General features: G+C 43.1%; 3 protein-coding genes and 1 long non-coding RNA gene across 5 annotated transcripts; 2 read left to right on the forward strand and 2 right to left on the reverse strand.

The window, feature by feature from the left end:
• Positions 1 to 381: 381 nt before the first annotated feature.
• HMMR (hyaluronan mediated motility receptor) lies at positions 382 to 12,270 on the reverse strand. 2 transcript variants are annotated; one of them, XM_053956619.1, is made up of 18 exons: positions 12,187 to 12,270; positions 11,624 to 11,722; positions 10,956 to 11,032; positions 10,114 to 10,194; positions 9,238 to 9,426; positions 8,919 to 9,005; positions 8,539 to 8,639; positions 7,408 to 7,482; positions 7,094 to 7,269; positions 6,134 to 6,282; positions 5,624 to 5,838; positions 4,897 to 5,013; positions 3,923 to 4,081; positions 2,656 to 2,805; positions 2,447 to 2,546; positions 2,025 to 2,201; positions 1,364 to 1,526; positions 382 to 746 (listed from the first exon to the last, which is right to left on the reverse strand). In XM_053956619.1, exons 1-18 carry the CDS (start codon positions 12,239 to 12,241, stop codon positions 727 to 729), a joined length of 2,190 nt encoding a protein of 729 aa, XP_053812594.1. In that variant the 5' UTR covers positions 12,242 to 12,270; the 3' UTR covers positions 382 to 726. The 2 variants fall into 2 exon arrangements, with proteins under 2 accessions (XP_053812594.1, XP_053812593.1); XM_053956618.1 differs by having other exon boundaries at positions 7,094 to 7,272.
• Positions 12,271 to 12,512: 242 nt separating this feature from the next.
• On the forward strand, positions 12,513 to 16,840 carry NUDCD2 (NudC domain containing 2). Its single transcript, XM_053956552.1, has 4 exons — positions 12,513 to 12,779; positions 14,093 to 14,141; positions 15,364 to 15,515; positions 16,439 to 16,840. The coding sequence occupies exons 1-4, from the start codon at positions 12,591 to 12,593 to the stop codon at positions 16,520 to 16,522; spliced, it is 474 nt and encodes a 157-aa protein (XP_053812527.1). The 5' UTR covers positions 12,513 to 12,590; the 3' UTR covers positions 16,523 to 16,840.
• Positions 16,841 to 19,834: 2,994 nt separating this feature from the next.
• On the reverse strand, positions 19,835 to 25,353 carry CCNG1 (cyclin G1). Its single transcript, XM_053956551.1, has 7 exons — positions 25,216 to 25,353; positions 24,570 to 24,833; positions 23,296 to 23,549; positions 22,626 to 22,704; positions 22,450 to 22,548; positions 22,011 to 22,205; positions 19,835 to 21,387 (listed from the first exon to the last, which is right to left on the reverse strand). Exons 2-6 carry the CDS (start codon positions 24,831 to 24,833, stop codon positions 22,014 to 22,016), a joined length of 888 nt encoding a protein of 295 aa, XP_053812526.1. The 5' UTR covers positions 25,216 to 25,353; the 3' UTR covers positions 19,835 to 21,387; positions 22,011 to 22,013.
• Positions 25,354 to 25,429: 76 nt separating this feature from the next.
• LOC128795742 (uncharacterized) lies at positions 25,430 to 26,163 on the forward strand. Its single transcript, XR_008433621.1, has 2 exons — positions 25,430 to 25,725; positions 25,859 to 26,163. It is a non-coding gene; the product is annotated as an uncharacterized LOC128795742 (long non-coding RNA).
• The last annotated feature ends 967 nt before the right edge of the window (positions 26,164 to 27,130 follow it).

Raw genomic sequence — 27,130 nt, forward strand, 5'->3', positions numbered from 1 at the left:
CAGAGGACACAGCATTGCTCTTAAGACACTAATCTTAGTCATAGTACACAAACATTTAGATAAATGCAGTCAATTTGACTTTGACTTGAAAATGGTCTTCTGAAGATCAACAGCTGCAACACCTAACCCCAGGATTTAAATCTGAACATATACTGAACACAGATCCTGTAGGATATCAAAATTAAGCATATAGTCCCATTTCTGTTCCGGTTCTACAGTGTTTAGGCCACAGAAGTAAAAAGGTCTCTTGGCAGTATTGCTGCCATTAGCACCCAAGCAGCTGCAAACAGCAAAATTAATTTAACATGGAATTGTATACACTGAATAGATGCAAAAAAAAAAAAATTAAAAATATTTAAAAATCAAAAAACTCACATGAAATCCAATTTCATTTGTAATCTTATTCTCCAGTGCTTATTCTCCTTTTCCAAACTTAAAATGCTTTGTTCAAAACCTAACTAAGCAGCCTCAGCATATCCAAAACATGCAACAGCGAACACTTTTCAGAGTTCATGCCTGTAATGATGTTACCAGGAATCAGAAACATGCTGTCACCTGTTGCTTCTCAGTATAACATAGGTTTTCTAAAAATATATAATTTTAGATCATTTCTCTAGGCCTCCTACTGATCTGTATTATATACAGCATCCAAGTTCACCTTGAAGAAGCAGTCTTGAAGTCTCCTGTAGTCATCTTATGGGCTGTTTTCTTGATACCAAGAAGACTTCAAATTTTGTTTTTATTACCTGCAATGCAAAAATGTTACTAAGTTTGAGTTTTTCACCTATTGCTCCCACCACATTAAGTAATTTCTTATGTCCTGGGGGCAGAAGGCCCTACACTGAACCTTGCAGGCAAGCCAGGATTTCAGACCCTGGAACAGACACTATAATGAAACTCTCTCCCCTACCCTGCTTTCCTTGGTGTGCCCCCATGTTCTCTCCATCTGTTCTTCCACTTCACATTTATCTGCAGCAGTTTTACATCTTACTCTGACACCTGCAGTGGTGTAAGGTACTGCCAGGTAGCAGCTAAAGAACCAGGGTGCAAAGGGGTCTGGCTGAGCCACTTGTACCCCATGACCTGTGCAGGAGACACTTCCTGTCACCTCATCAGCAGAAACACGTGAGCTGGTGACAGAAGGAAAATGGCTCTGCTGTCTGACCTGGCACACCATCTGTTCCTGTCAGGTTGTAAGGATCTGGGCTGGAAAGTACACTGGGAGTACCCCATTGATGCAGCCTCCAACATCTGCTGTGGAACAAGAGACATCATTCACCTCCCTCAGATGCAGCAGACTATGCAAGACTCTTATACCTTCTTTGGTTAAGCTTCAGAGGTACAAAGGCTACATCAAACTTACCTTCTTTTAAAGGTGTTTTTGGGGGAATATTTTCCTTGCTATCATGCTGGAAAGCTTTGGAAGGATCAAAACGCTTAATGCCCTGTACTGCACACAGCTGCTCCTGGAGATGTCTGTTGGTTTGCTTTTCCTTGGCTAGCAATGCACGCAGTTTTGAGACATCCTGGGGAAAACAAGACTTGGAAGTTAGATGAAGAACAGGAGAAGAGCTTGCTTCAGCATTTACTAAGGGAGCCATTTTGCCTAATGCTAAACATATAGACAATTATTGGTGGCATTAAAACCCAACCCAAACACATAGGTGTAAAGAAACTAGCAGCACATATAGGCATTGTGCACCACCACTAAGCAGTATGGCACTCAAAGTTTCAGCACATAGTTTATTTAAAGTCTAGGACCCCAAAAAAGGTAAGAAAAGCCAACCAAAGAGTAGAGGTACTTATTTGTACTGCTGATCCCTCTGTATGTTGTCATTTCAGTCAAAAATAAAACTCTTGGCATTTCTAGAGGCTGGTGATTTATTGTAATCTGCTTCGTGCAGGGAATTTAGGAACCAAGGAATAAGTAGCTTGCAGGACTAGTCTATAAATATTTAGAACAACAAACAAACGCATCAAGCACATTAGTAACTTACAGATTTCTAATTTTTCATTTCACAAACCTGCTTCAGGTGGGCATTGTCTTCCTTGAGCTTCATAACATGCTTGATTTTTTGCTTCATGTTCTGGTGGCCAAGTAGTTTAGCATATGCATCACTCAGTTTATTCAGTTCTTCTTGGGCTGCCCCATGCTCCTCCAGGAGAACATTCTTCTCTGCTTCAAAAGCATCTAATTGTTGCTGAAATGCATATGAACATAGAAATCTTTCAACTGAACGTAACTTTTTACTGAACTAAAATCTATCAAGGAAGATTAGTTTGGGAAGGGGAATAGCTGGCTCATTGGATAGTAACTTTGGAAACCACTGCAAAATAAATGCCTTAGAATGGGAAGTAGCATATTTACTTCTCAAAAGTAGAACTTGAGCCAAGTGCAAAAGTCTTATGTCAACAGATACTAACAAACATCTACTTCTCTACACACCTGAAAAGGCTTAACTTTGTTGTGTAAATCTTCATACAGTTTACGCCAGGTATTGATCTCTTTCTTTAAGCTAGAGGTCATATCTTCACTTATGGTTTTCCTAAAAAGCAAGAAGCAGAGGTTTGTTATGTTCTTTATTAGCTCTCAGCAGTTCTTCCCAATAAAACTTGGCTGTGCCATCTTATGCAGTTTAAGTTTGAGAAAGTCACCTTGATCTTTCTGCTTCAAGTTCTCTTTTCAGATTTTCAGTTTGCTCTAGTTTCTCCTGAAGTTCAGTCACTTGTGCAAGGCACGACTCTTTTGTCCTCTCTGTTTCTGCTTCGTTTAATGCAAGCTTGGTCTGGACTTCTAAAAGCATCCTGAGGAAAATACCATAATTTCTTAATGAGCCCTTGATTTTTACTTTTTTCCCACTACACTAAATCTAAAACCCACAAGTAACCATGGTTGAAAAGCTTTTAGTAGAATTGAAATAAAGGTTTGCACAAGCAGTGCCACAAATAAAATAGTACAGAAGGCAATTAAGATGAACAATATTTTTACCTTTTCCTATAAGGACGCAAGCAGTCCTTTTGAAGCAAAGAAAGATCGTGTTGCTCAATGCCAACAGCTTTCAGCAGGGATGGTTTAGTAGTCAGGCTTTACATAGAGAGATTTGCTCAAGCAGGAACTAATCAAGACTGTTCAGTGTGGATGTATGCAAGATTTCAAAAATCCTACACCTAAAAGAACTGCCCCCTCTTCAGCCCCAGCTGTTTGTTCCATCCCTTCCCTGCCACCACAGCCAGGAAATAGCTCTTCAGTTTGTTTTTTTTAACAGCTCTAATGCCAACTGAAGACATTAAGCAGGTGGGAGGAAAGAAAGGGCAGCATCTTAACCAGCACAGAACCATAGAGAACATGGATCACTAAACTGCTGTTAGACAGTCAGAAGCATGTCCTCAGCAACTGGCCTAACACAACTTCTGGGGTCATATTTCTCATCAGCTGCACTGTGATGCCTCATATTAGGCAGAGAGGACCTCAGTTTATATCATCACAGTGTGGCAACTCATGGAAGATTAATTGACATCTGCTTGTGAGCAGAATTTGAGGTGACATCATTCAGACTGGAGTGGCAGAGAGTGAGTTTTGCATTAAGTATTTGCTTGTCACCTCTGGGGATCTCATTTGCAGAGCAGCCACTGTAACAGACAATATTCCAACATATTTCATTCAAGTATTTTCCTTTTCCTCTATGTTCCACATATAAACAAAATTCAAAGTAACAGATTGGACAGACCAGTTTCCTAATGCATATAAACTGAATAAATTTTGTCTATCAGTATTTTCAACTTTCTGCACTGGGAAAAGCAACAAACTTCAGCTTACACCAAATACTGATCTGATCTTTAGAGCATCACATGAGGTTCTAGTTAGAAAGGCAAGCCTCACTTTGCATTCTTTAGCTTAAGGAAAAGTTTGTCTGTGTAGTACCTTGCATATTCTTCAGTTGCTTTGTTTTTAGTGTATTCTGCTTCTTGCAGCAACTGCAGATTCTCTTGGCCTACTTTTTTTAGGTTGGCAATTTCTTCTCGCAGAGAGGAATTCTCCAGTTTACAACTGCAAATTTCTTCAGCTGATGTTTTCTTGTAGCTGGTATTACAGTATAAGTGAGAAAAACCTTGTTACTTCAGGCAAAATACAGATTGAAATGTTCACACATTACAATGAGCAATATGAGCTCATGCTAGCAAGTATCAAAGATTTTATAACCTGAAGATATGGCAGTGTACAGGCACTGATAAATCCAAAGGAAGGAAAGAAACCACATCACTGCTCCATAAAGCCATAAGCACTAACACTATGACAAATTCTGTGATACAGATATTACTATATCTTGTAGGTATTTTAAAGCACAAAGGACCTACTCTCTCTGAAGCTTATTTTAAGCAGCAAAGCACCTACTGTCTGTAGTTGGCATTGGCAAATATCCCACAGGATCCTTCATGGGTGACACACATACCTACTAATAACAGTATCACTTTTTATATACTTTCTAAACCTGAATATTTTAAGGTAAAAGAATTGCAATAACTGTAGGAAACTACTTTCAATTCAGTGCAAATTTTGAGTCTGTATAAGTCTTTTTGCAAGATATTTCAGTGTCAAGAACACCATCACTAGTTACAAATCTCTTTTTGACTCAAGACCACTGAACTCCTCCAGCTGGTTACATTTTGGAAGAAATAACGAATTTCCTGAACTAGATAATGATACTGTGTCGCTATACTTGCCCAGTACTCAAGACAAATTCCTAATGCCACCAAATACCATCACAAAATCCTCTGCTCAAATGCCATGCCAACACTAACATGTGGTGTGAAGTACCAAGGCACATAAATGAACAGTACATTTTATTGTCATCTTAGAGATAATGCCTGTCCTACACATTAATAAAACTTAAATACCTTTCAAAGTCAGCAATAGTCTTTCCAAGATCCTGCAGTGTATTGCTGTGCTCTTCTTGGATTTTCGATACAGCACTGCTATGCATTGCCTTGATTTGCTCCAACTCTGCATTCTTTCTGCAATAAAAATTCAGCATTACACTCTGGATAGAAGCATGTGTGAACACATCACCAAATGCTGTTATCAGTTACAGAAAGCTTGAAGCAGCAGCAATAAATTAATTGTGACAAACCCATAACTTCTCACATGCTAAAGCACAATCTTCACAACAGGTATTACTAAGGATTTTCCCCTCCCCTTGTTTTCCAAGGGAGCTGTAGAATAGACTGAAGACATAATAGTAAACTTAAACAAGAAACAGCTGGATTAAAAATATTTTTGTCATTGCCTTCTCCAGGACAGAAATAGCAAGTGCAACATGCACATATCTTACCCAGCACAGCAAGGTCAGAGCACTACAATACCAGCCTTTCAAGGAAATCCAAACTGGCTTTTTTTTTGTTTCAAATTACAACAATGTAAAACTGACTCAAGTTACTATTAATACTGACTCAAGTTACTAGTGCTAGTGATTAGATCTCATCACTATCAGTAATCAACAATCAACAAGAAATAACTTCTGATCTGCTCAGGTCTCTAAAACATGAACTGCGCTCAGAAGCTCTGCTGATTTACTACTAATTTTTCCTTTCAAAGCTTGAATCAGAAAAAGTTTCTTTCACAAACCCTTTCAATTCTTCTTCCATCTGTGTGAGTTCAAGACCTTGAGATTTGATTTCCTGTTCCAGTCGCTTCACCAACTTTTCAGCTTTCTTCTCCTTCGCATGCAATTTATTCAGCTCCTTCATGGTACCATTCAGCTCTTCTTCCAGAAGACGTCTCTCACTTGTTAGCTCATCTTCAAACTCTAGTAACTTCTGCTGCATTGATGCAGATGACTCCTACATGCCAGAGTACCACAGATTTTAAAACTACCAGTAATTTCTGGGTAGTCAAGGGTTAATTTACAGCATTTAAGTTTCAAATCTATGGGAAGAACCAAAACTCCCATCCCACCAGCAGTGATTCTTAGTCCTATTAGGCCACACAAGCTTCTGCAGGCCAGTACTCACTTTGCCATATTAACAACAACCTAATCTGTAGAATGCACATCTTTTGCATAACCAAAACAACAATTTTTAGTGCCAATCCTTGGGATTACAATCTATTGTAGACTAGTTCATAGCCTATATTTACCTTCTCTTGCTGCAGCTGAGAGATGACCTCCTCGTGTTTCTGAAGGAGGTTTTGGTGTTCTTGTTCCACCAAATCAATTTTTTTTTTCAGGTCTTCTATTTCAGCATTCATACTCAGGAATTGTCCTTTGGCCTCAGACAACTCTTTCTCTGCATAGAAAAATTGTCAATATACCATAAATTCCCTTCTCTATCTTCAAATAGCTACAATATGTATTAATCATAATACTTCCATTCCATCTTTGTTTTTCCCTTGCCTAACTACCAAAAACACAGAAAGAAAACCCCCCACAAAACAAATCGATACGTACAACCCATCTGGAAACTCCTCAAAATTGGCTCAAGGTATACCACTTTAAAATAACTTTAACAGCAGAAGTGTTTGGACCAAGCAATTAGCCTTCACCAGAAGAGCAGTATGGCAGGGAACACAACTACATGAGTTCCCCAAAGCTTCTTCCACAAACCAGCACACAGAAGGCAGCTGGTACAGAAAATTGAGTACATGTCTCAGATTGCAGAGTGGCTACTGTTGGGAGAGAAGGAGTAAGGAGGTGAAGAAGGATCCTTGCCACATTCCCAACACCTCAGTGAATCTGAGAACAAGCTGCTAGCAGTGAATTCACACACTATTTTACTGCTTCTCAGTGAAGAGTAAGGAACAAGAACATCTTAGTGTTCACCTTTCAGATAGATTAAAGCCACTTCTAGAATTTTCATTGCATACTATGCACCCAAGGTACCCTCCACAGAAACACCAATTCAGACTTAACAGATGTCAGATGTGAAGTGATTTCTCTGTTATTAAAAACATGCCTTGATGTTTCTAGCTGGAGCTCAGAGACTTGACTTCTCATTTGGAACAAACCAGTCTAAACTGACATTTTAGAAAACACCTATTTGAGATGCTTTAAGACATGTGAGTGATCCCACATATGGAACAGTGTACAAGAACAATTACCTTTCTCTTGTTGAAGCAATTGACACCTCCCATTAAGTTCTTTCATCAGCTTACATGACTCTTCCTCTTTTGCTTTGAGGGCATTCCTCAGGATCTCAATATCTTGGTCTTTCTTACTCAGTGTCTCCTCCATCTGGGCAACATCTAGTTTGTATTTCTCAGCTGTTTCTGCAACACTACTGTAGAAAAAAAAAATCAGGCACTTGTTACCACTAAATTTTGTTTGTAAGCTTACACATGAACACAAAGGAAAATGCTTCGGATTGTTAGTTTTCAAGAGGAAAGCTGCCTTCTTGAGAACAATTTGTTGTTACCTGAGCTCTCTAATATATTCCAAGAGTTTTTCAGTGTCAGACTTTTCTTCAAATTTCTCTCTCTCAGTAGCAGACCTAAAACCAGACAGTTTTTATGACAGATATATTTTAAGAAGTCCAGAGTTAAGTAGTAACACATACGTTTGACTGAAAAACTGATATTGGCTCTAAGAGATGATTCTACTCTCTTTTCATCCTTGTTCCAAATAGTCTTCTCATTGTAGAAAAGATGCTAAGCCACATTTTGCCACAAGCAATATGCTACCAACACAATAATGCAGCTTTTGTAGAAAATCAGCATGTCATCCCTTTGTGACTTGCACTACCTGCATTATTACCTTTGTATATTTTAACAGCCAAGTTCATGCTGCAGTGCCAATTGTGCCAACCTGACACTGAACATAGCTTGGAAGTTCATCCCAGGTCACTATCCTCAGCAATAGGCTGCACATTAGTGCACTGTTCCTGTGCAGCATGTGACTTTTTTGGGCAGAATAGAAAGTGCTGAGTTAGAACCCACTCTCTATCCACCTAGAGCTGCTGAAACCAAGAGAGTCTGCAGCTGCCTTTCTTCAGAGCAGGTGTCCACATCAAAGCAGCTCTGAAGGCACCGCAATGGCTCTTCAATGCACTTTTCTGGTGAACATGAATGTGTTCATCAAATCCAAGCCAAATGCCTGACTGCTCAATTAGGATTTTAGCTCCTGCTCTAATGCTTTCCTATTCTTGCTTATTCCTAACTTAGTAGTCTAAAGGGCCAGAAATATCCCATCCATACAAATGTTCTCCTCCAACCTGAACAACAATTATTTTCTAAAGACACGTCTTTCCTCCCCATACCCAAGAAAACCCACCCAGTAAAACTTTGTCTTACTGGAAGACAAAGGCTTGACGTGATACAGTTTGTTTTTTGGAAAAAAGGCTAGATACACTAGAGAAACAATGTTTCTAATGGCAGTTTTAACAAACCACAGCAGTTGTTAGAACTTCATTCCATGGTATTTGTTCCAGATTACAAACACTGACAATGTCTACTCCTTCTCATTTGGGAGACAGCCTCAATTTTTGATTACTCCAAAGGACAAGAAGGGAAACGCAGCCATCTCATCTAATTCCCTTCCTAGCACTTACAATTTTTCTTGTAACTGTGCTACTTTTCCTTTTGAATGCTCTAGATTCCTTTGCACTTCCTGCAGCTTCATTTCCATGTTTTCCTGCTTTGCCAGTGCAGTCTTAAAAAAAGAAACAAAATACACCATATTAACATTAAAATGAGATTTAGTAAAAGAAAAAAAGGCATTGTGGAAGAGACAGTGGTGAAATGAAACTTAGTCATCACTCCTGTTTAATAACAGCACCAGCTACTATGCTAAATGTGATTGCAAGTATCCCTCTGTAAAGGGATCAGCCACTTGTTAAACAACTACCACCAAGAGCTTTAAACTATACTGAGGATCATTGGTTTTATTCCTGAGCAGCTCAGAATTACTGTCCTGTACAAACGGTCATACCTTTTCCTTCGCATCCCTCATGTTTCTGAGCTTCATCAACTCCATGCACAGGCTGCTCATTTTCTTCTGCACACCATCTTCAGACAGCTTGTTAGAAAAGAAGATAAAAACACCAAGTGTAATTCCTTTCTCCAAATTGCTGTTCACACAACCCTTTCCAAGCATTCCCCTCCCACTCTGTGTTTAGACAGAAGGGCACAAGATCCCAAACCAGACATGCTTTATGTCAAAACACGAGCTGATCAGCAAAGCTTCCTCTTGCACAGGAAGCTCAATAACAGCAAAGGCAAAGCAAAGATGCACTTATTTGTCTGAATACCTTTGACTTTAGTAGTTCATTGCTTCTTGTTAACTCCAGAAGCTGTTTTTTCAGGCATGCAACATTTGCTGAAAGAGAGGTTTTCTCCTGAACTGCAGCACTCAGTTTCGCTTCAATCTTAACAAGATCTTCATCCAGAGCCCGAAGTTTTTTATCCTGCTCTCCACGCTCTCTCACTAATGTACGAATCTAAAACATGAGGTATTTTCTTTATTTCCAACTATCATTAGTTTAGCCAAGTAAACCACAAGCATAGCTATCCAAACTATTTACTTTCATTCAGAATATGTATCTGCAACTGTCATTCACAGGAAGGAATCACCACAATTCTCTATTATTACACACCATACAATAGCAACATTTCATCTGACTTATTTTATGCTACCAAGCCAGCACAGCATGTTAAAATTAGAATAGTCTTAGCTTTAATGGGACACAGAAGCCAATTCTCCTTTTTGGCTGTGACAGACAAAAGGCAGAACATGACATTTGAGACACAAGGCACCAATTAGCACACAGAAGTGTGCTGATACAGTTTAGGGTGCCTCATAAGCATTAAAAGTATGACAATTAGTGAGCAAAAAAGTTCAGCTAGAGATTGTTCAATAAAACACAGCCTTTTTGGGGTAGCCAAAGAGGACTTAGTTCTGTTTTTGAAAAAACTGACAATAGTCATTCACAATCAGCAGGAATTAATGCAAATCCATTAGCTTTGTACATCCATAATATCTGATAATCTTTCTTGTGCACAGAGCTGTTTGTAAACTACTTGTATGCTGTCTGATGCAAAAGAGGCCAATTCTACCAGCTTGTGGTTTTTATTATTGTAAGGGGGCGGAGACATGACAGAATTTCACTCACACAATGGATTCATACCTCCTTCTCCAGTGCCTTCTGTTTCTTTTTCTCTTTCATAAGCATAGCATCTTTTTTAGTCTTCACAATCCCATTAGCTGGCTTTGGAAGAGAGATGTGTTAGAAATCCCTAGCTTCATAGTAGCTGAACACAAATACTAGTGTAAGTGCTACATATAGACAAAGATACACAAAAAAAGAGCAAACCTTTGTCTCTCCCAGACATGGCAGAAAAGTATCAGGTTAAGATGGGGTTTACCCTTATACTCTGAAGGGACAGCTCATAACCACAGGGACAGGAAGATTAACAAAGTTGGAAACTTTAGCTTCATAAAAACATTTTAATATCTTCACCTCGGGTTTGTTTGTAGAATTGCATGCTGCATGATCAATACTCATGAATCTAATCAGCACATCAGGGCGATCATTTTTCAGCCTGTTAAGCTATTAACATAAAATCCATATCCTTGCATAGGACATTGAGAACCTGTATATGCAGTACCATCCCCTCCTGTTTCTTCCACCACCAGGTTTCCACTCTGCCTTGCCCAGCCCATGAGAGCAGGAACACCATCTCTTTAAAAAGAAGTCAAACCATAATTACACAGTAAGCAAGAGGAAAAGAAATCCCAAGAGTGTAGCACCAAAAATAACAAGCTGCTCAGTAGTCCCAAGTTAATTATCATGATTCCCAAGGATGCAGCAATTTCAGCAATTTTTCCTGCTTAGGTCTTAAGGAGTACAGATAAAACAACATGTTCCATAGCTCACTTGGTTAGATTAATGACAATTGCATGAAGAGGCTGCATTGTTTAAGCAGTCAGAGAGATTGAGCAGCACTACAGACACCACAGCAGTCTTACTGTTGATCCAAGAGATGTGAGTCTCCTTGCAGTTACTGGGGTGGGTGCACTCTTCTCACTGCTCAGATTTGTCTCACCTGCAGAAGGCAGTAGAAGGGGATGGTGAAGGAAGAGGGTGTGCATGCACACAGGGAGGCAAATGTAACCAAACCACACGAGGTTAATTGACTGTGTACAAAAGACAACATTCCACCTGGATGTTAGACTATCAGCTTCACAACTCAATACCAGCTACTTTTTTACTGAAGTCAGCCAGTTCAATATTAGTCATGGGGGCATTTGACAAAGTTTAGAGAGAGAGACTACCAGGTGACAGTTTTGGTATTTCCACTTCTGCCAAGTTTCCCTGCCATGATCCAAATGTATAATGTCAGTTTTGATCTGAGGGATGCTTTAAATATTAAAAATACATGAAAATATCTCTAAACCCTATGTAAATAAGTAGTTTATTAGACCTCCAGAAGTCCCCCTCTAATTAGCAGAAATCACATATAAAGCTATTTTTGGAAGATTCCAATAGATGTCTTGACAGCTGCTCCTTTGAACTGGAAGGCAGGCAGTGAATCTCTGCAACAGAAACGAATTCTGAACAGCAGAACAGTAACAGCACTAACCATTGCAGCATCTAAAGATATGTTATCATTGTGTTCTGGGCAATTTTTACTTACTCTTCTGTTTCCTAACCCCTTGGCATGCTTCAGAGGACAGCAAACTTCCCACTCCATCTGATGGCTTAACGCTACGGGATCCTTGCAGAGGGGTACGTGCTAAAAATGAGATTTTCAGAACAGCGAAGAACAATGAAGGCAAATGACAGAGTTTTCAGCTTTGATGAGTTGAGGCTGATAACACATCGAGGGTAAATCTACAGCCAAAACCTCACTGTGAGAGACTCGTACATCAGAAAACGCTCTCGCTAGCAATGCCTCAGCCGTGACAAGCTCTGCACGTTCCTCTTACAGCGCTGTACTACCGAACCAGAGGCCAGCAAGGCTTGGCACCGCTTTAGTTACTAAGGACATTACACACGTTACTGTATTTGGCATGGCAGGGCTAGACACGAAGTCGGGACCTTCTGCGTTAGAAGGGGACCCCTGCGAGAACTGAGAGAGCCCTCAGGCACCGCGCTACGGGCTGCTCCTCACAGGAAGGGACACCCTGAGGCCGGTCCCCGCCCCTCTGTCGCCGCCGACCGGCTGCCCCGCTCCCTCCGTCCCCTCTCCTCACGTACCAGCGCTCCCATCGCGGTGGAGGTGCCGGCGGAGCGGCGCGCGCGCGGACGCCATGACGGCTCTGGGACCCCGCGGCCCGGCGTTCAAAGGGGCCAACGGCCGCAGCGCGCGCCGACCAGCCAATCAGCTGCCGCCGCCCCGCCCGCCTCGGCCAATCGGAGCGCCCGGAGCGGGGCAGGCGCGCTGCGGCCCGGCGGGGGGCGTGGCCGGCGGTGCGCGTGCGCGGGGCGGGCGCTCCCGGCGGGCCGGGGCGGGGAGCGGGGCCGGGAGCGCGGAGCGGCGCGGAGCGGCGCGGTGAGGCGCGGGGCTTACTGTCCCACTGTCCCACTGTCCCACTTCTCACTGTGCGGGGCTCTGTGCGGTTCGGTGCGGATCGCGGAGCTGAGCGCTGCCGCCGTGTCCCATGTCGGCTCCGTTCGAGGAGCGCAGCGGGGTGGTGCCCTGCGGGACGCCCTGGGGCCGCTGGTACCAGACGCTGGAGGAGGTGTTCATCGAGGTGCGCGTCCCGCCGGGCACCCGCGCCAAGGACGTGCGCTGCAGCCTGCGGAGCCGGCACATCTCCCTGGCCGTGGGCGGGCAGGAGCTGCTGCAGGTACCGCGGGCAGCCGGGGGGAGCGGGCCGGCCGCCCGTCCGACGCGTAGGCCGCGGGGCGCCGGGGGGGCACGGGCTCAGTTGGGTTATAAAATACCTCTGAGATCATCGAGTCCAGCCTGTGACCGACCACTGTGTCAGCCGACCCTGGGCTTTCCTTAAACACCTCCAGGGACTGACTCCGCCACCTCCCTGGGCGGCCCGATCCGATGTCTAGTCACTCTTTCTGTGAAATTTCTTCCTGATGTCCAACCCAGACCTGCCCTGGCACAGCTTAGACTGTGTCCTCCCTCATGTGCTGTCATTAGTGGCCTGAGAGAAGGCTTGCACATCTGTGCCCTGTGGTGCCTCTCCGTTCTTCATCCCAAGCTTGATACATTAGAAATGACATTCCTTGTTCACTTTCAGGAGGTTTTACAAATGGTGCTTGTCCTCCAGTACATGCTAAGAGAGCTGGAGAGGGGCTTCTTACAAGGCCATGTAGTGATGGGACAAGGGGGAAAAGCTTTAAACTGTCAGAAGACAGCGTTGTATTGGATATTAGGAAGAAATTCTTTGCTGTGAGGGTGGGGAGGCCCTGGCACAGGGTGCCCACAGGATGCCCCATCCCTGAAGTGCCCAAGGCCAGCTTGGATGGGGCTTGGAGCAGCCTGGGAAGGTGTCCCTGCCCATGGCAGGCAGCTGGAATTAGATGAACTTTAAGGTCCCTTTCAATCCAGTCCATTCTGTGATTCTATGAAAAATAAAAATACAATCTTACATGGATTTTAATATGAATGTGGACAGCATTTCAGTGCACAGCTTCAATTGCTCCAGAAAGCAAAAAAAAAAAAAAAAACAAAACAAAACAACAAAAACCAACAAAAAACCAAACAAAAACAAACAAACAAACAAAAAATAAAACAAAAAACCAAAACAAACAGCCTAAAGACAGATTTACTTTCACATTTATAATGAGCTGCTCATACTACCTGTGCCCTGCACCAGAACTAGATGTCTCTCCTGGCAAAAACACTTGCATTTTCATGACAAGATTATTAGAAATGACATTACCTGCTGAGAAACACAAGCCTTTTCAATGACTCCAGATACTGAAACAAGGTATTAAATGCTTCAATTTAAAAAATAATTGCATAATAAGCAATAATTCTTTGACAGGCTACATGCAAGTATGTAGTTGTAGGGCCAGATCACTCTCTTCATTTTCAGCAGAATATAAGGTGGTTAAGTTGTGAGTAAAATTCTATAACTCAATGTGAACTGGATGCTGAAGAGGTTTTACTGATTTGTAATACTGTCCCTGTCTTTTGTAGGGTAAACTTTTTGACTCTACAGTAACTGATGAAGGAACGTGGACCTTAGGTAATAACCTCCATCTGAAGTGACATTATAAAGACAGTAAAATTTTCCAGTAGACACTGCAGAATAATTTAGCCCCTCTTTATTAATGGAAAAGATTACTTTCTTCCCATAGCTTTGTAAAAAGGCAATCATTATTGCTGGATTAAGGAACTGAGGTATTACAGAAGCACTTGAGACTAAGGTTAATGAGATGCCACATCCTGGAAGGTCCTCATCGATGGGTTGCAAACATTTCCATATAGTGAGAAGCTTTTTCCAAACCTTCATTTAAAGGTAAACAGTTATGGTACAGCTGTGTGGTCCATGACTCTCCATAATTACTACCTTTTATGCATTACATTTTCTTGAATGACAGAAGTGACAAAATCTGCAGTCCAAGAGAATCAGAAAGAAATTTAAAAATCACACTAAAGTTCCTACATATAATGAGGAAAAAAAGCATATTGGGCCATTTTATCATAAATTCTGTAAAATATTCAAAATATTTTGGGGTTTGGCAATCATATTTGTGGACTGTGCTTCTCAGTGTTTTCCTGTGAAGCATTTTCTTTTCCATTCAATATGTATATTAAATATTTATTGATAATTTAGTAATTTAAGCCACTAAAATTAAAAGTGTTAATATACAATTTGAAGTGAAGCCCAGTCTTTTTCAGTACACAAATTGTCTTCAAAATACACTTCTAACGCTGTATTTATTCACTTCAGTAGAACTAAACACTCTGCACATTTACCTTGAAACATGCTTCCAATATATTCTCTATGGCCATACACACTGTTTAAATAATCATCTGGTCATATGTTGCTAAAACTTAGTTCTGGTTTTTGTTGGTAATAACTCTCTGTAAAGCCTGACCTTAAATTTTTCATTATTGCCTTAGCAGAGTTGTCTATATTAATAGATTAAATCTTTGTTTTGAACATCTCCAAGAGATTGCTTTATGTTTTCAATAGAAGTACTTATGAACTGTGTTTAATCCCTTAAAACAGCTTCAGCATCTTACAGGCCAGAAGTGGAGAGATGGCTGTACAGGCTGTCTTTGCTTCAGCCTTTTTTCTCTTGTTAATGTTTATTTATTTATCAAGAACTAGGTTGGCATTGGCATTAAGAATTCAAATTATTTCACTTCTTGTGCTTGTTAACAGTGAATTCACCAAACCAAGAAAAGAACAGCACATAGGACTGAGTTTAAAGTTTGCTGTATGTGTTTTCATTCAACAGAAGACAGGCAGCTGATACGAATTGTTCTAATGAAGACAAACAGAGATGCTGGAAACTGTTGGACATCTCTGTTAGAAAATGAATATGCTGCTGATCCTTGGGTACAGGACCAGATGCAAAGGAAACTTACACTGGAGAGATTCCAAAGAGAAGTAAGTTAAAGCACCATAATTATTCCTTATATGTTTTGTTAGCACACAGAGGTTATGGCCAGGAAAGCTGAACAAATGGCATGGAATATATGCTTTAGTTCAACATGCATAAAATGCTTACAAGGTTTTATCACTGCGCTTTGAAGAGATTGCACTCTGTCTGCAGGCTTTCTGATAAGTTCAGGTGAGTTTGGAGGGGTGCTATTGCTGTTTTAGTAATTGCAGCTTCCTAACAACTTTTCACTTGTTAGGTTACACACAACTTCTGTTATCTAGAATTATGACATAGCTGTATTTACAATAAAATTTGAACATCAAACTCTACTGGATATGCTTGTTTATAATGTAAGATGGAGTGGAATAGCTAGCTGGAAAAGATGTTCCTTGTGCTTTCACTAAAATTGCCTAAATTGTTTTGCTATACCTTTGGCACACAACTATTCCTGTACATGTCTGCAGAGGTGTAGAATTACAACATTTTACATACCAGCTGAATCAGCAGGCTATGTACTGCAGCAGAGAACAGCAGTTTTATGAACCTTGTTATCCATCAAGGCACATACTTAGATTTTCAAAAGGCAGTTTCGAAGGACACCAAAAGCCAGATCTCTTTCTCAAATTTTCCTTAATATTTCTTTTCTGGGAGATCTGACTACTTGCTAAGTCAAGAACAGCATTACAAAGTCACTTCAGCAGTAGGCAACCAAACTATGACAATTCAGAGTTTGTTGATGCATTTTCCAAGAATTTCAGTGCTGTGATAAATGTATGACAAGTTGATTGTTATATGTTCTTGCTACAATAGCAGAATATTAACAAAACGTAATTTAGGAGGTTTTTTTGTGGGTTGACTGGTTTTTTTAAAAGCATTTTTATTCTAAATAATTTACTTACTAAACAATTTTTAATTTTACTTCCATCAGAACCCTGGGTTTGACTTCAGTGGGGCAGAAATTTCTGGGAACTACAGCAAAGGAGGACCAGACTTTTCTAGCCTTGAAAAATGAACTTTTTATATGCGACTCTTTAGACAAATTACATGTTACAGTTAAGGACTGGAATCATGTAACTGTTGAAGACTTCAGTGATCTCTACAATGGATTGTTGTCAAAAGTAATTACTTCAGTGAAGAGAAAGATCTTTTCCAGCAGAATGAAGACAAAGTGTTACCAGCTGATTTATAAGCTGTGATAACTTTATGATACTAAGGCATAAACGATAGAGAAAGGTGTACATAAAAAAGTAACGTCTTTGAGCAGAATGTTTGGTTTGGGTGTTTTTTTCTTTTTAGAAACACCATAGTAAACGAATCAGTTATAAATTTACCACTTGTCTTAATGCAAGGATTCTTATTCTTATTCTTGCTTATCTACACCTGGGAAGGAATCTCCCCATGCACCAGGCTGGGGCTGATCTGCTGGAGAGCAGCTCTGTGGAGAAGGACCTTCGGGTCCTGGTGGACAGTGAGCTGTCCCTGAGCCAGCAGTGCCCTGAAGGCCAATTATATCCTGGGGTGAATCAGGAAGAACTTTGCCAGAAGGTCAGGGAGGTGATCCTGTTCCTCTGCTTAACCCTGGTGAGGCCAGACTGGAGTGCTGTGTCTAATTGGGCTGCTCAAGACAGGAGGGATGTGGAGCTCCTGGAGCGAGTCCAGCAGAGGCTGTGGAAGGGATTGAAGGATATCCCTACAAGGAAAGGCTTTGGGAGCTGGGGCTGTTCAGCCTCCAGAGGAGATACAGCTGAGAGGGGACCTCATCCCTGTCTGTCCCTGTCTGCAGGGGGGGCTCAAAGCAAGGACCAGACTGCTCCATGGTGCTCAGCAACAAGGCAAGAGGCACAAACTAAGCAACCTTTGTTAAGACCAATCTGTGTTCTCTTTTGGATTAGGGAGGGAACTCAGTACCTGCAGATAAGGAGAAGGAGGAAGTGCTTAACACCTTCTTTGCCTCAGTCTTTAGTTGGAAGATGCCTTGTCCTCAGGACAAGTGTCCTCCTGGGTTGGTAGATGGTGTCAGGGAGCATAATGGTCCCCCTGTTATCCAGGAGGAGACAGTCAAAGAAGTGCTGAGCTGCTTGGATGTTCATAAATCCATGAGACCAGATGGGATCCATCCCAGGGTGATGAGGGAGCTGGCAGATGAGCTTGTGAAGCTGCTCTCCCATTATTTACCAACAGTTCTGGCTCACTGGTGAGGTTCCAGGTGACTGGAAGCTGGCCAGTGTGACACCCATTCACAAAAAGGGTGGGAAGGAAGATCCTGGTAATGGAACAGTTTATACTTAGTGTCATCATGCAGCACTTAAAGGATGGCCAGGGTGTCAGACCCAGCCAGGAGGGGTTTAGGAGGGGTAGGTCACGTTTGACCAATCTGGTCTCTTTTTGCGACTAAGTGACCCACCTGGTGGATGCAGGAAAGGCTGTGGATGATTTCTATTTGGGACTCCAGCAAGGCCTTTGACACTGTCTCACACAGCACACTCCTGGAAAAGCTGCAGCCCATGGCTGGGACAGGAGCACTCTGTGCTGGGTTCAGAACTGGCTGGATGGCCGGCCCACAGAGGGGTGGTGAGCGGTGCTGCATCTGGCTGGGGACAGGCACCAGTGGTGGTGGCTGGCTCAGTCCCTCAGGGCTCTGTGCTGGGGCCAGTTCTGTTCAGTATCTTTATTGACAACATGGATGAGGGTGTTGAGTCTTTCATTAGTGAATTTGCACATGACAGTAAGCTGGGAGCGTGTTGATCTGTTGGAAGGTAGAATGGCTCTGCAGAGAGACCTGGAACAGTTGGATGGATGGGCAGAGTCCAATAAGATGAAGTTTAATAAATTCAAGTGCGGAGTCCTGCATTTTGGCCACAATAACTCCCAATGGCAACATTACAGGCAGAGAATGGTGTGCCCAGCAGAAAGGGACCTGGGGGTGCTGGTCAGCAGCCAACTGAACATGGGCCAGCAGTGTGCCCAGGTGGCCAAGAAGGCCAAGTGCATCCTGGCCTGGATCAGGAATGGTGTGGCCAGCAGGAGCAGGGAGGTCATTCTTCCCCTGTACTCAGCACTGGTGAGGGCACACCTCAAGTGCTGTGTCCAGTTCCGGGCCCTCAGTTCGGGAAGGACGTTGAGACACTCGAGCGCGTCCAGAGGAGGCAACGAGGCTGGTGAGGGGCTGGCCACACAAACCCTGTGAGGAACGACTGAGGGAGCTGCGGGTGTTCAGCCTGGAGAAAAGGAGACTCAGGGGTGACCTCGTCACTTTCTACAATTCCCTGGAAGGTGGCTGTGGTCAGGTGGGGATGGTCTCTTTCTCTGGGCAGCACTGACAGAACCAGAGGACACAGTCTCAAGCTGCATCACGGGAAGTATAGGTTGGATATTAGGAAAAAGTTTTTCACTGAAAGAGTGATAAAGTTCTGGAATGGCCTGCCCAGAGAGGTGGTGAAGTCACCATCCCTGGATGTGTTTTAAAAAAGACTGGATGTGGCACTCAGTACCATGGTTTAGTTGATGTGTTAGGGCATGGGTTGGACTCAATGTTATCTTGAAGGTCTGTTCCAACCTAGTGATTCTGTGATGCCTGTGCTCCACCTGGACATGAGGATGGCCGAGATTGAGAATCAGGATGTTTTCTATTAGCAGCTGTGTAGCAGTTGTCTTCTGGGCAGTTTTCCTCATCTCTTGTTAATGGGCCCATCAATGTCTTGCCACCTGACTCAGAGATAACTCCCTCCAAAACCCGTTTCTGTTTAACAGGTGATTAAGAACTCACCTCACCGCAATGACTCAGAATGACATCAGCCCATTGTGGGATGCTCCGCCCAGGGGGGAGGAGCTAAGCATTCCCACCTAGATATATTCTGGGATTTTTGGGCAGAGAGGCAGCCTTCCCCCAGGTTTCCAAGAGGACACAGCTGGGGTTTCTGCTGAATGACTACACCTTTTCTACAGGATCACTGCGCCAACAGAAACCACATCTGCCACTGCAAGAGGACTGTAGCCACTCCAATTTGGACTGCTACCAACATGCTGGACAAAAGGAGTGTCAGGTTGTATTCTGACTTTTGTCAGTGGTCTTTCTTTTGTATTATTGCATGTATTTTGTTCCTTTTCCCTTTTCCCAATAAATTGTATTTCTGACTCTCACTGGTTCTGCTTTCAAACCAGAACAGAGGAAGAAGTTCTTTCCTGTGCAGAGAAAAAAAAATCTGCATTATGTCTTAACTTCTGCCTGGAAATTTTTCTCCAGGTACTGTTCAGGTATAAGTCATATTTATAGGCTTCCTACTAAGATGTTTCATAACGTACATACAGAAAAAAAGCTACTTAGTTAACCTCATTTCAACGTTTAATTTAAAGGTACATATCTTGAGACAGGACAATTAGAATTGCACATTGCATCCTTTCCCAGTAGGCTGACCACACCTTTGAATCACTTTGCACAGGTCAGCACAATGCCCAGGCAGCACTGACAGGTGTGATAGCCAGTTACACATTTTGCAGTGCAATCATTCCCATGACCTCATGAGAACACCTAATTTGTCCAGTGGAGAGCTTTGGTATGGAGTCTTCTGTGAAAGCTTTAACTAGTTTGAGATATGAAAAGAATGGTTTCCACCTCAGCTGGTACCATTACAAGCAAGGGTTAGCTGACCAACACCTCATCCCACACTCTGATCTCTTCTCCACTCCATCAGTCCATATGACAATCAAGTTTAACAGCCTGTTGCCAACAGCCTCTGTCCCACAGCAGGAATCCAAGTCCCCACAGAATTCAAGAGGACATTAGCAACACTCTCCCAGAACCTCTTTTTATCTAACATACAGTAATACATTCTTACTATTCACTTCCTTGGTAGCACTAGAAGCATGAATACCTCAAATATTGACCTGGTCTTCAGAACAAACAGTTGTGTTGTACAAAGCTTACCATTAAAGAGATTAGAGTTGAAGCAATCATCAGTGTTTCTCATCTGAATTACTCCTACACAGAGGCCACAGGGGGAACTAGCCCTGCTCCTACTGTACCTGTAACAATGTGCTTGTTCAGTGTCAGCATTTATCTCTAATACAGGAAACCTCTGGAAAACTAATGTCAGATTTAGGGCATGAAAGGGTTACATGTGACCCAGTTCCTTCCCTTAGTCCTGCATTAAAAAACTTGGTATCACCAAGTTTTTATACTCAATGAGAGTGTACAGCTCTTACACAATACTGCAGTTACTGATGCTGTACTAATGACTGTCTTTCCTAAAGGAACACAGTAAAGATTCTCTTTTCTCCTCTCTACCTATTCAACACGTTCAATGGGTATCACAGGCTAATGTTTAATGTGTCTGTGGTAGGATGCCAGTGCCCATCCTGGCAGGAACACGTGGGCACAAGGTGCTGCCCAAACAGCACACCAGCTGAGCTGCAGGCATTGGCTGTTGTCATCGAGTGGGATTAGTCTTTCTTAACACACTGCAGCACTGCACTACCACACATCAGATTTTCCTAGTATTGCATAATCCTCAGAAAGTGAACCAGGTTTTAAAAATTAATACCTAATTCAGCACCTGCAGTTACTGTAAACCAAGGTTAGATTAGATTACACAAGCTGCTCTACAAACTTTAAGGTGTTAAAATTCCTTGTATTGGGATTGTGTTATTTCACTGACTAGTGAACAGTCTACCAAGTGAGACTGAACACTGACACCACGTACTGTTGAATTCATCACGAAAAGAACTGTTATTTGCTGGAAGGATCTTTAGTCTGAAATGGTACATGTTCTTTCCATGAGTTGAGTTCTTCATTATTAAGATCACGGTTCAGACTGTTTCTCAAATATTTGTGTGCCTGTTGACAAGGTCACAGGATGGTCTTCCCATTTGACTGTACTCCTGTAAAAAACCCAAACAAACCAGTCAACTGAAGTGCTTTCTACAAGAGCCAAACAAAGCATGACATCTTAAAACAGCAAGACAACAGCAAGATGGTTGTTATAGAAAAATGTGTAGCCTCTGGAAGTAAAGTCTAGTAAGGAAGTTTACCATTTTTACAGAGTAGAACAACAGTAACAGGAATAACTGAATTACAGATTTTAGCCTTCACTAGGCAGTTATACGAGTAAAAACTGTACAAAACTGTCTGTTCTAAGTGGCTTAAGTGAACAATTTCAAGAAACTCATTCTAGCAGGCTAGTTTTCTTTTTGGGATAGGAGCAAGGCAAAGGTTTTTTCCCCTTTTGCAAGCTTTACTCCACATTTTAGTGTGAATGTGGTCCCAATGTCCGTAGAACATTTCTGCTACCACGACACACATCAGTTCTTTCTCCAGTTATACCCTAATACTTCCATTAAGTTGTCACTTCTTTAGGTACAGCACTGGTTTAAGCATGAACATGAGAAGAGGCCAACTACACTTCTGTTACATGATTCCAGGAGGTAACCTGTAAGGACCCTGGAGGTAATTTACAGCTAATTTTACTTCTACGTTATCAAAAGTTGATTTTACAAGGACTTACCTATTAGGAGGTGGTCTCTGGAATGGTAGGAAGGTGTGTTATTCTGTAGTAGCTATGTTTAAGCTGCCGAGCTGTACGTCCAGACACAATCCATTTTAATTTCTGCACATTTGGTTTGGAACACTTGCTTGAGGAATATTCTGTAAGGCACTTTAACACTAGCTCCTTCCAGAAGGTCAAATCTCTGTTGCTTATCTACATAACAAGACATATTATCCTATGTTAACAACTAGCTGAATCTTTACTTTGTACATGTACTTTCAGCTTCTTCAACAGGATAGGCAGCCAAGCATCTCAGGCCAAATGAAAAAACCCAACAAAAGATCACAACAAAGCCACAAAAGAAACCAATATGCCAATGCACCCGTTCCTTCCCAACTGTGTAGACCTTTCCATGCATTTTTCTTCCACCCTTTCCTGAAATTTTATCTGCACATACCTTGGAATGTAACTGTAGAAATTCCAATGCCTCCATCAACTCCAGCAGTTTTTGTTCTTCTATCTCTAGTGCCAAAATAGACAGTGCCAAGACAGAAGGCTGGAGAGAGAAGATGTTTTTAAACACTGCTTTGCTAAGTTTCAGCAGTTTAATTTTCTTTGAACTAAGATGTTTACCTTGGCTTTAGAAAACATGATTCTGCAGTGACAGGCCTTAAGCTGGGTCTCAAGTCTCTCAAAATTAAGGTATTTTCTCCTGTAATAAAAACAGATGAGTGAATCTAGAGGAATGCAAGCTTGATCAAGGCAGCATCACTCTGGGAACTCAGAGAAGTAGCACGAATGTTCATTATCTAAACAAAGGCCTCATTTGTCCCAGAAATCATGGGGTTACATTCAAACAGGTGTTCAGTTTTGGCAGTCCCAATGCCACAAATAAATCTTGTGTTACATTGGGGAAGAGTTGCATTACCAAAGCACACTTAACACGGAATTTCGGTCCTTACTAGCAAAAGGAGTCTTTTTTTAAACCAGATTTTGCAATCTTTACAATGAGCCAATACTTCACTGCAGCATAAGCAGAGATTTATTATACCATCATTATTGAGCAAGTTTGGTTTTTGGCTCAAGAGAGCAATACTCCATTTGTGCAAGCAATATTTAAAATTACAATAATATAAAACCACAGATGCTCACATTTATGACAATTACCAGTAGGGGAGAAAGTTTGTGCCATATTTAAAGTATAGAAAGGCTAATTACTCAAGCAATTTCCCTGCTTATTTTTCTACATTCTATATTTTCTGGTCTTAGGCAGTTATAGCAAAATCAGGATTAGCTATTGTACCTTTCACAGCTTAAATTCTCATGAATGAATGAATGATAGAGCTGCAGAAATTGGAAGGCGGTTATAGCTTTGACTTTCCAACACAATTTCTCCAATATGATTTTCTCCATTCTCATCATATCAGAAACAGTGAACCTATACTGGCTTATTCGAATTAAGTCAGTGGCTAGGGGCACATTTCTCTCTTCTTCTGATGCCTTCACAGCCAAGTAGAAGCAGCTGAGTCCAACACAGCCCAAGTGTTTAGGCTGTACCTAAAGAAAAGTGAATTGTTATTTTCAAAGAAGAAGGCCTCTGATCAGCTATTACAACATGCAAGCATCAAACCATAGGCACCAATCTATTTCATCAAATAATTATGGGGGATGAGGGGTTGTTTTGTTTTTTGAAGATTGAAAACTAAGTCTTTTATTGTACATTACTATCTTTATTTAACCAAACGGGAAAACAGTTATGCACCATAAATTGCATCTCATTCTTATAAAAAGCAAGACTGCAGAGCAATTTTGATTGAGGCAGAACTGACTTGTTATTAAGGTTCTAAAATAGCCTAATATGAAGCTTGTAGGACTTAAAGTGTTGTACACATTAGGGGTGATAGTAAAAAATTGGGGGTTTCTAACTCTATTTTAAGTATGTATACACACATATATATGTATATATAAATGATCCTATTTTATTCCATAGACAATGTAGTCCTGATTTTTACTGCTTCATCTGGATTCACAAGTCTTTTAAATAATAATTTTCCCATCCATTCCATCTAGCTTTCTCATTTTTGTTTGCACACACAAGGAAAACACGCTTTTGTTCTTGTCCAAACTGTACAGTGGTAATCCTGTCTTGTTAGACAATTTAAAACAACTCAGGTCAGCATGTCACATCTGCACGGGAAAATGCAGTGCTAACTATAGTTTGACCAGATTTTAAGTGTTCCACAGCATCTTGATATACACAGTGCTAACTGATAGGTTGAAAAGGCAGTTAAATGAGAAGTAATTTAACGTGTTTTTGTATCTATGCAACAGGACAGGCACTCTGTCTTGGTGTCAGCCATTAACACATCCTGTCTCCCAGCCCATCGACATCCTTTCGTTTTTCCTTCTTCAGAGGAAACACCTTTCTTAACAATACCAAAATCTGAACAGAGAACACAACTTTTTAGCTCCGCACAATCAAGAATCTCTGGTAGGAGCTTAATCTTTACCTAAACCCAAGACATTCTAGCTTCAAATAGGAACTAGGCTGAGAGCTTATACTTTAAAAAGCCTTACCTTCATTTTCGACAAAAACCTATCTAAGAAATTCACAGCTAGTGAGAACGTTTCAGTGTGGAAGCCAAAGAACTGAGTTAAGCTGAGGAGATCTTTCACTTCGAAGTCCCGCAGCCGTGCGGTCATTCGCAGGCCATTGTCGTGGGCAGCCTCGAGCAGCCTGAGGCCGGCGGCCCGGGGCTGAGCCCGCAGCTCCAGCTCCAGCATTGCGGGCAGCTCCAGCACCAGGTCCCGAGCCCCGCCGCTCGCCAGGGTGTCGATCATCTGCCACGAGAAACAACGCCGGACAATCAAACAGCTAAAACGCGGCAAACTCACCAAACCCTCCCAAACTCCACGGCCAGGATGCGGCAGCCCGGGCACACGCACGGAGCGCCCCGGGGCACCGCGGCCCGGGAGCGTGCGGGGCACGGCGGGGCCGCGCAGGCGGCGCCTCCCGGGACATGCCCGGGCCTGCCCCTCGCTGCCGCGGGGCTCTGCCGGCGGACGAGCGACCTGCGCGCTCCGCCGGGGGATGGAAGGACGGAGGGACAGAGGGACAACGCTCACCCCACGGAAGGGTCGGGAGGGGAGGGGACGGGACGGACACGGCACGGGGACACCAAACGCGCAGCCGGCGGGACGGGAGCCGGCCGCGCGCCCTTACCTTGTCTGCGCGGCCCCGCTCCCTGCCCGGGAGGAGAGGGGCCGGAGGGGCCGGAGGGGCCGGAGCGGGGCCGGGCGGTCGGGACCGAGCAGCGTCCGGGCCCCCGGCACCGGCGCGCACCCCGAGCCCGCGAGCCGCCGCCCGCCCGCGCAGTGGCGCCCTCTGGCGGCCCCGCCGCGCCAGGCCCCGCCCCCGCCAACCGGCCCCGCCCCGCCTGCGCCGGGCACGCGCCCGCACTCCCCTCGGCCGGAGCGGCGGCCCGGGCACCGAGGGACCGGAGCGGGCACCGAGGGACCGGCCTGGCCATTGAGGGACTGCCCCGGCCACCGAGGGACTGGACCGGGCACTGAGGGACCGGAGCGGGCACCGAGGGACCGGCCTGGCCATTGAGGGACTGGTCTGGCCACTGGGAGACCGGCCCGGGCAGTGAGGGACCGGCCCGGCCCAGGCCGCTGTGATTGTCTCCCTCATTGGGTCGCTGGGAGCTCCCCGAGCGTGCACCCAGCCCTGGTATTGGTGCCTTAGGTTTTAACTTTTGTGTTTTTCAGGTTCTGTGCTGCTTTAGTGTGTAGGTTTGAGCTTCATGCTAAGTGTTGGTGAGCTTTCTTCACAGGGTAGGTAGACAAAACAATTCCTTCTCTAGGTTGGGACCAAGGACGGCCACCCAGATTTCAGGCCGAAGAGCATGGACAACAACGTGGCTTAACAACGTGGACTGAAGAGAAAAAAACAAGAATGATGTGACTTCATAACCTAAAGCTATAATTGGACAATTAGCTCCAATATGGAAATGGACCAGAACTTATAAAAGTGAGAGACCTCGTAACCAGTTGTCCATTTTTTTGTGACCATTTGGGTTCATCTTGGCTGTAGCCCTGGCTGGGCTCCTGTACTGCCTGAGGTGTATCCATTGAGGTGTTTTAATAAATCCCTAATTTATTCTTTAAATCTGTCTAGCCTCTGTTCTAGGCTTTGTCAGCCTTGCTAAGGCATCAGTACATGTGGTATTCACATGTCCTCTGAACAGAGAGACATTTAGCTTTCTCAGGGTTTTTCCTGAGAGAAGCTGTGAGAGAAACAAAAAAGAAAAACAATTCTTATCTCACTTGCTACTGCTTCTTGTTGTGCATTGTGGAATGTGTTACAGAGATTGTTTACCCAAGGTGATTGCTTAATTAGTGATAGTGTTTTAGATTGACCAATTAGGTCACAGCTGTGTCAGGACTCAACAGAGAGAGAGAGTCATGGGTGTTCTAGTTAGTGATAGTTCTTGTTAATGTAATATAGTATAATATAGTTTAATAAAGTAATTAATTAGCCTTCTGGTATCATAAAGTTCTACACATCATTCTTCCCGCATCAGAGATCCCAACACCAATAAGTACAAATGGCTCTTAAAGCATAAATGGCTTCTAAACTCTAGCGATGGCTCCTGGCTTGGTTTCCAGGCCAGGGCAGACGCTGTCCCCCAGGGCTGAAGCTGGCGGGGTTAGGTGCTTTACTGCTCTCACCTCCTGCATGACTGAAACCTCTGCAGTACAAGGCATTAAAGGGTTCATGTCTTCAACGCTTTCCAGCCCCTCTGACATGGTTTGGTGTATTCATGGAAGGTGAGGTTGTCACCTGCGGGGGAAAACAAAAACCTTCCGGGAAAAGCAAAAACCCTCCAACAACACTTGGTGATTCTCTGGTGTTAGAGAATCAAGGCACTGCTTTATTCTAGCTGGGATGTGCAACAGAAATCATTTCATCCACACATAGCCCGGGAGTGCAGAGAAAATCATTCCATGACACATCCAACACTCAAACCAGCAGTGAAAACTTCCAGGAGCTGTAAACAGTCCACTCCTGAACTGACTAGGGAATTGCCTACTGTAAAGAGCTTTTGTTTTGGGCATGCTTGATGCCCAAGGCA

Source organism: Vidua chalybeata, chromosome 15, assembly GCF_026979565.1.
Source record: "Vidua chalybeata isolate OUT-0048 chromosome 15, bVidCha1 merged haplotype, whole genome shotgun sequence".
In the NCBI taxonomy this organism is placed as follows: Eukaryota; Metazoa; Chordata; class Aves; order Passeriformes; family Viduidae; genus Vidua; species Vidua chalybeata.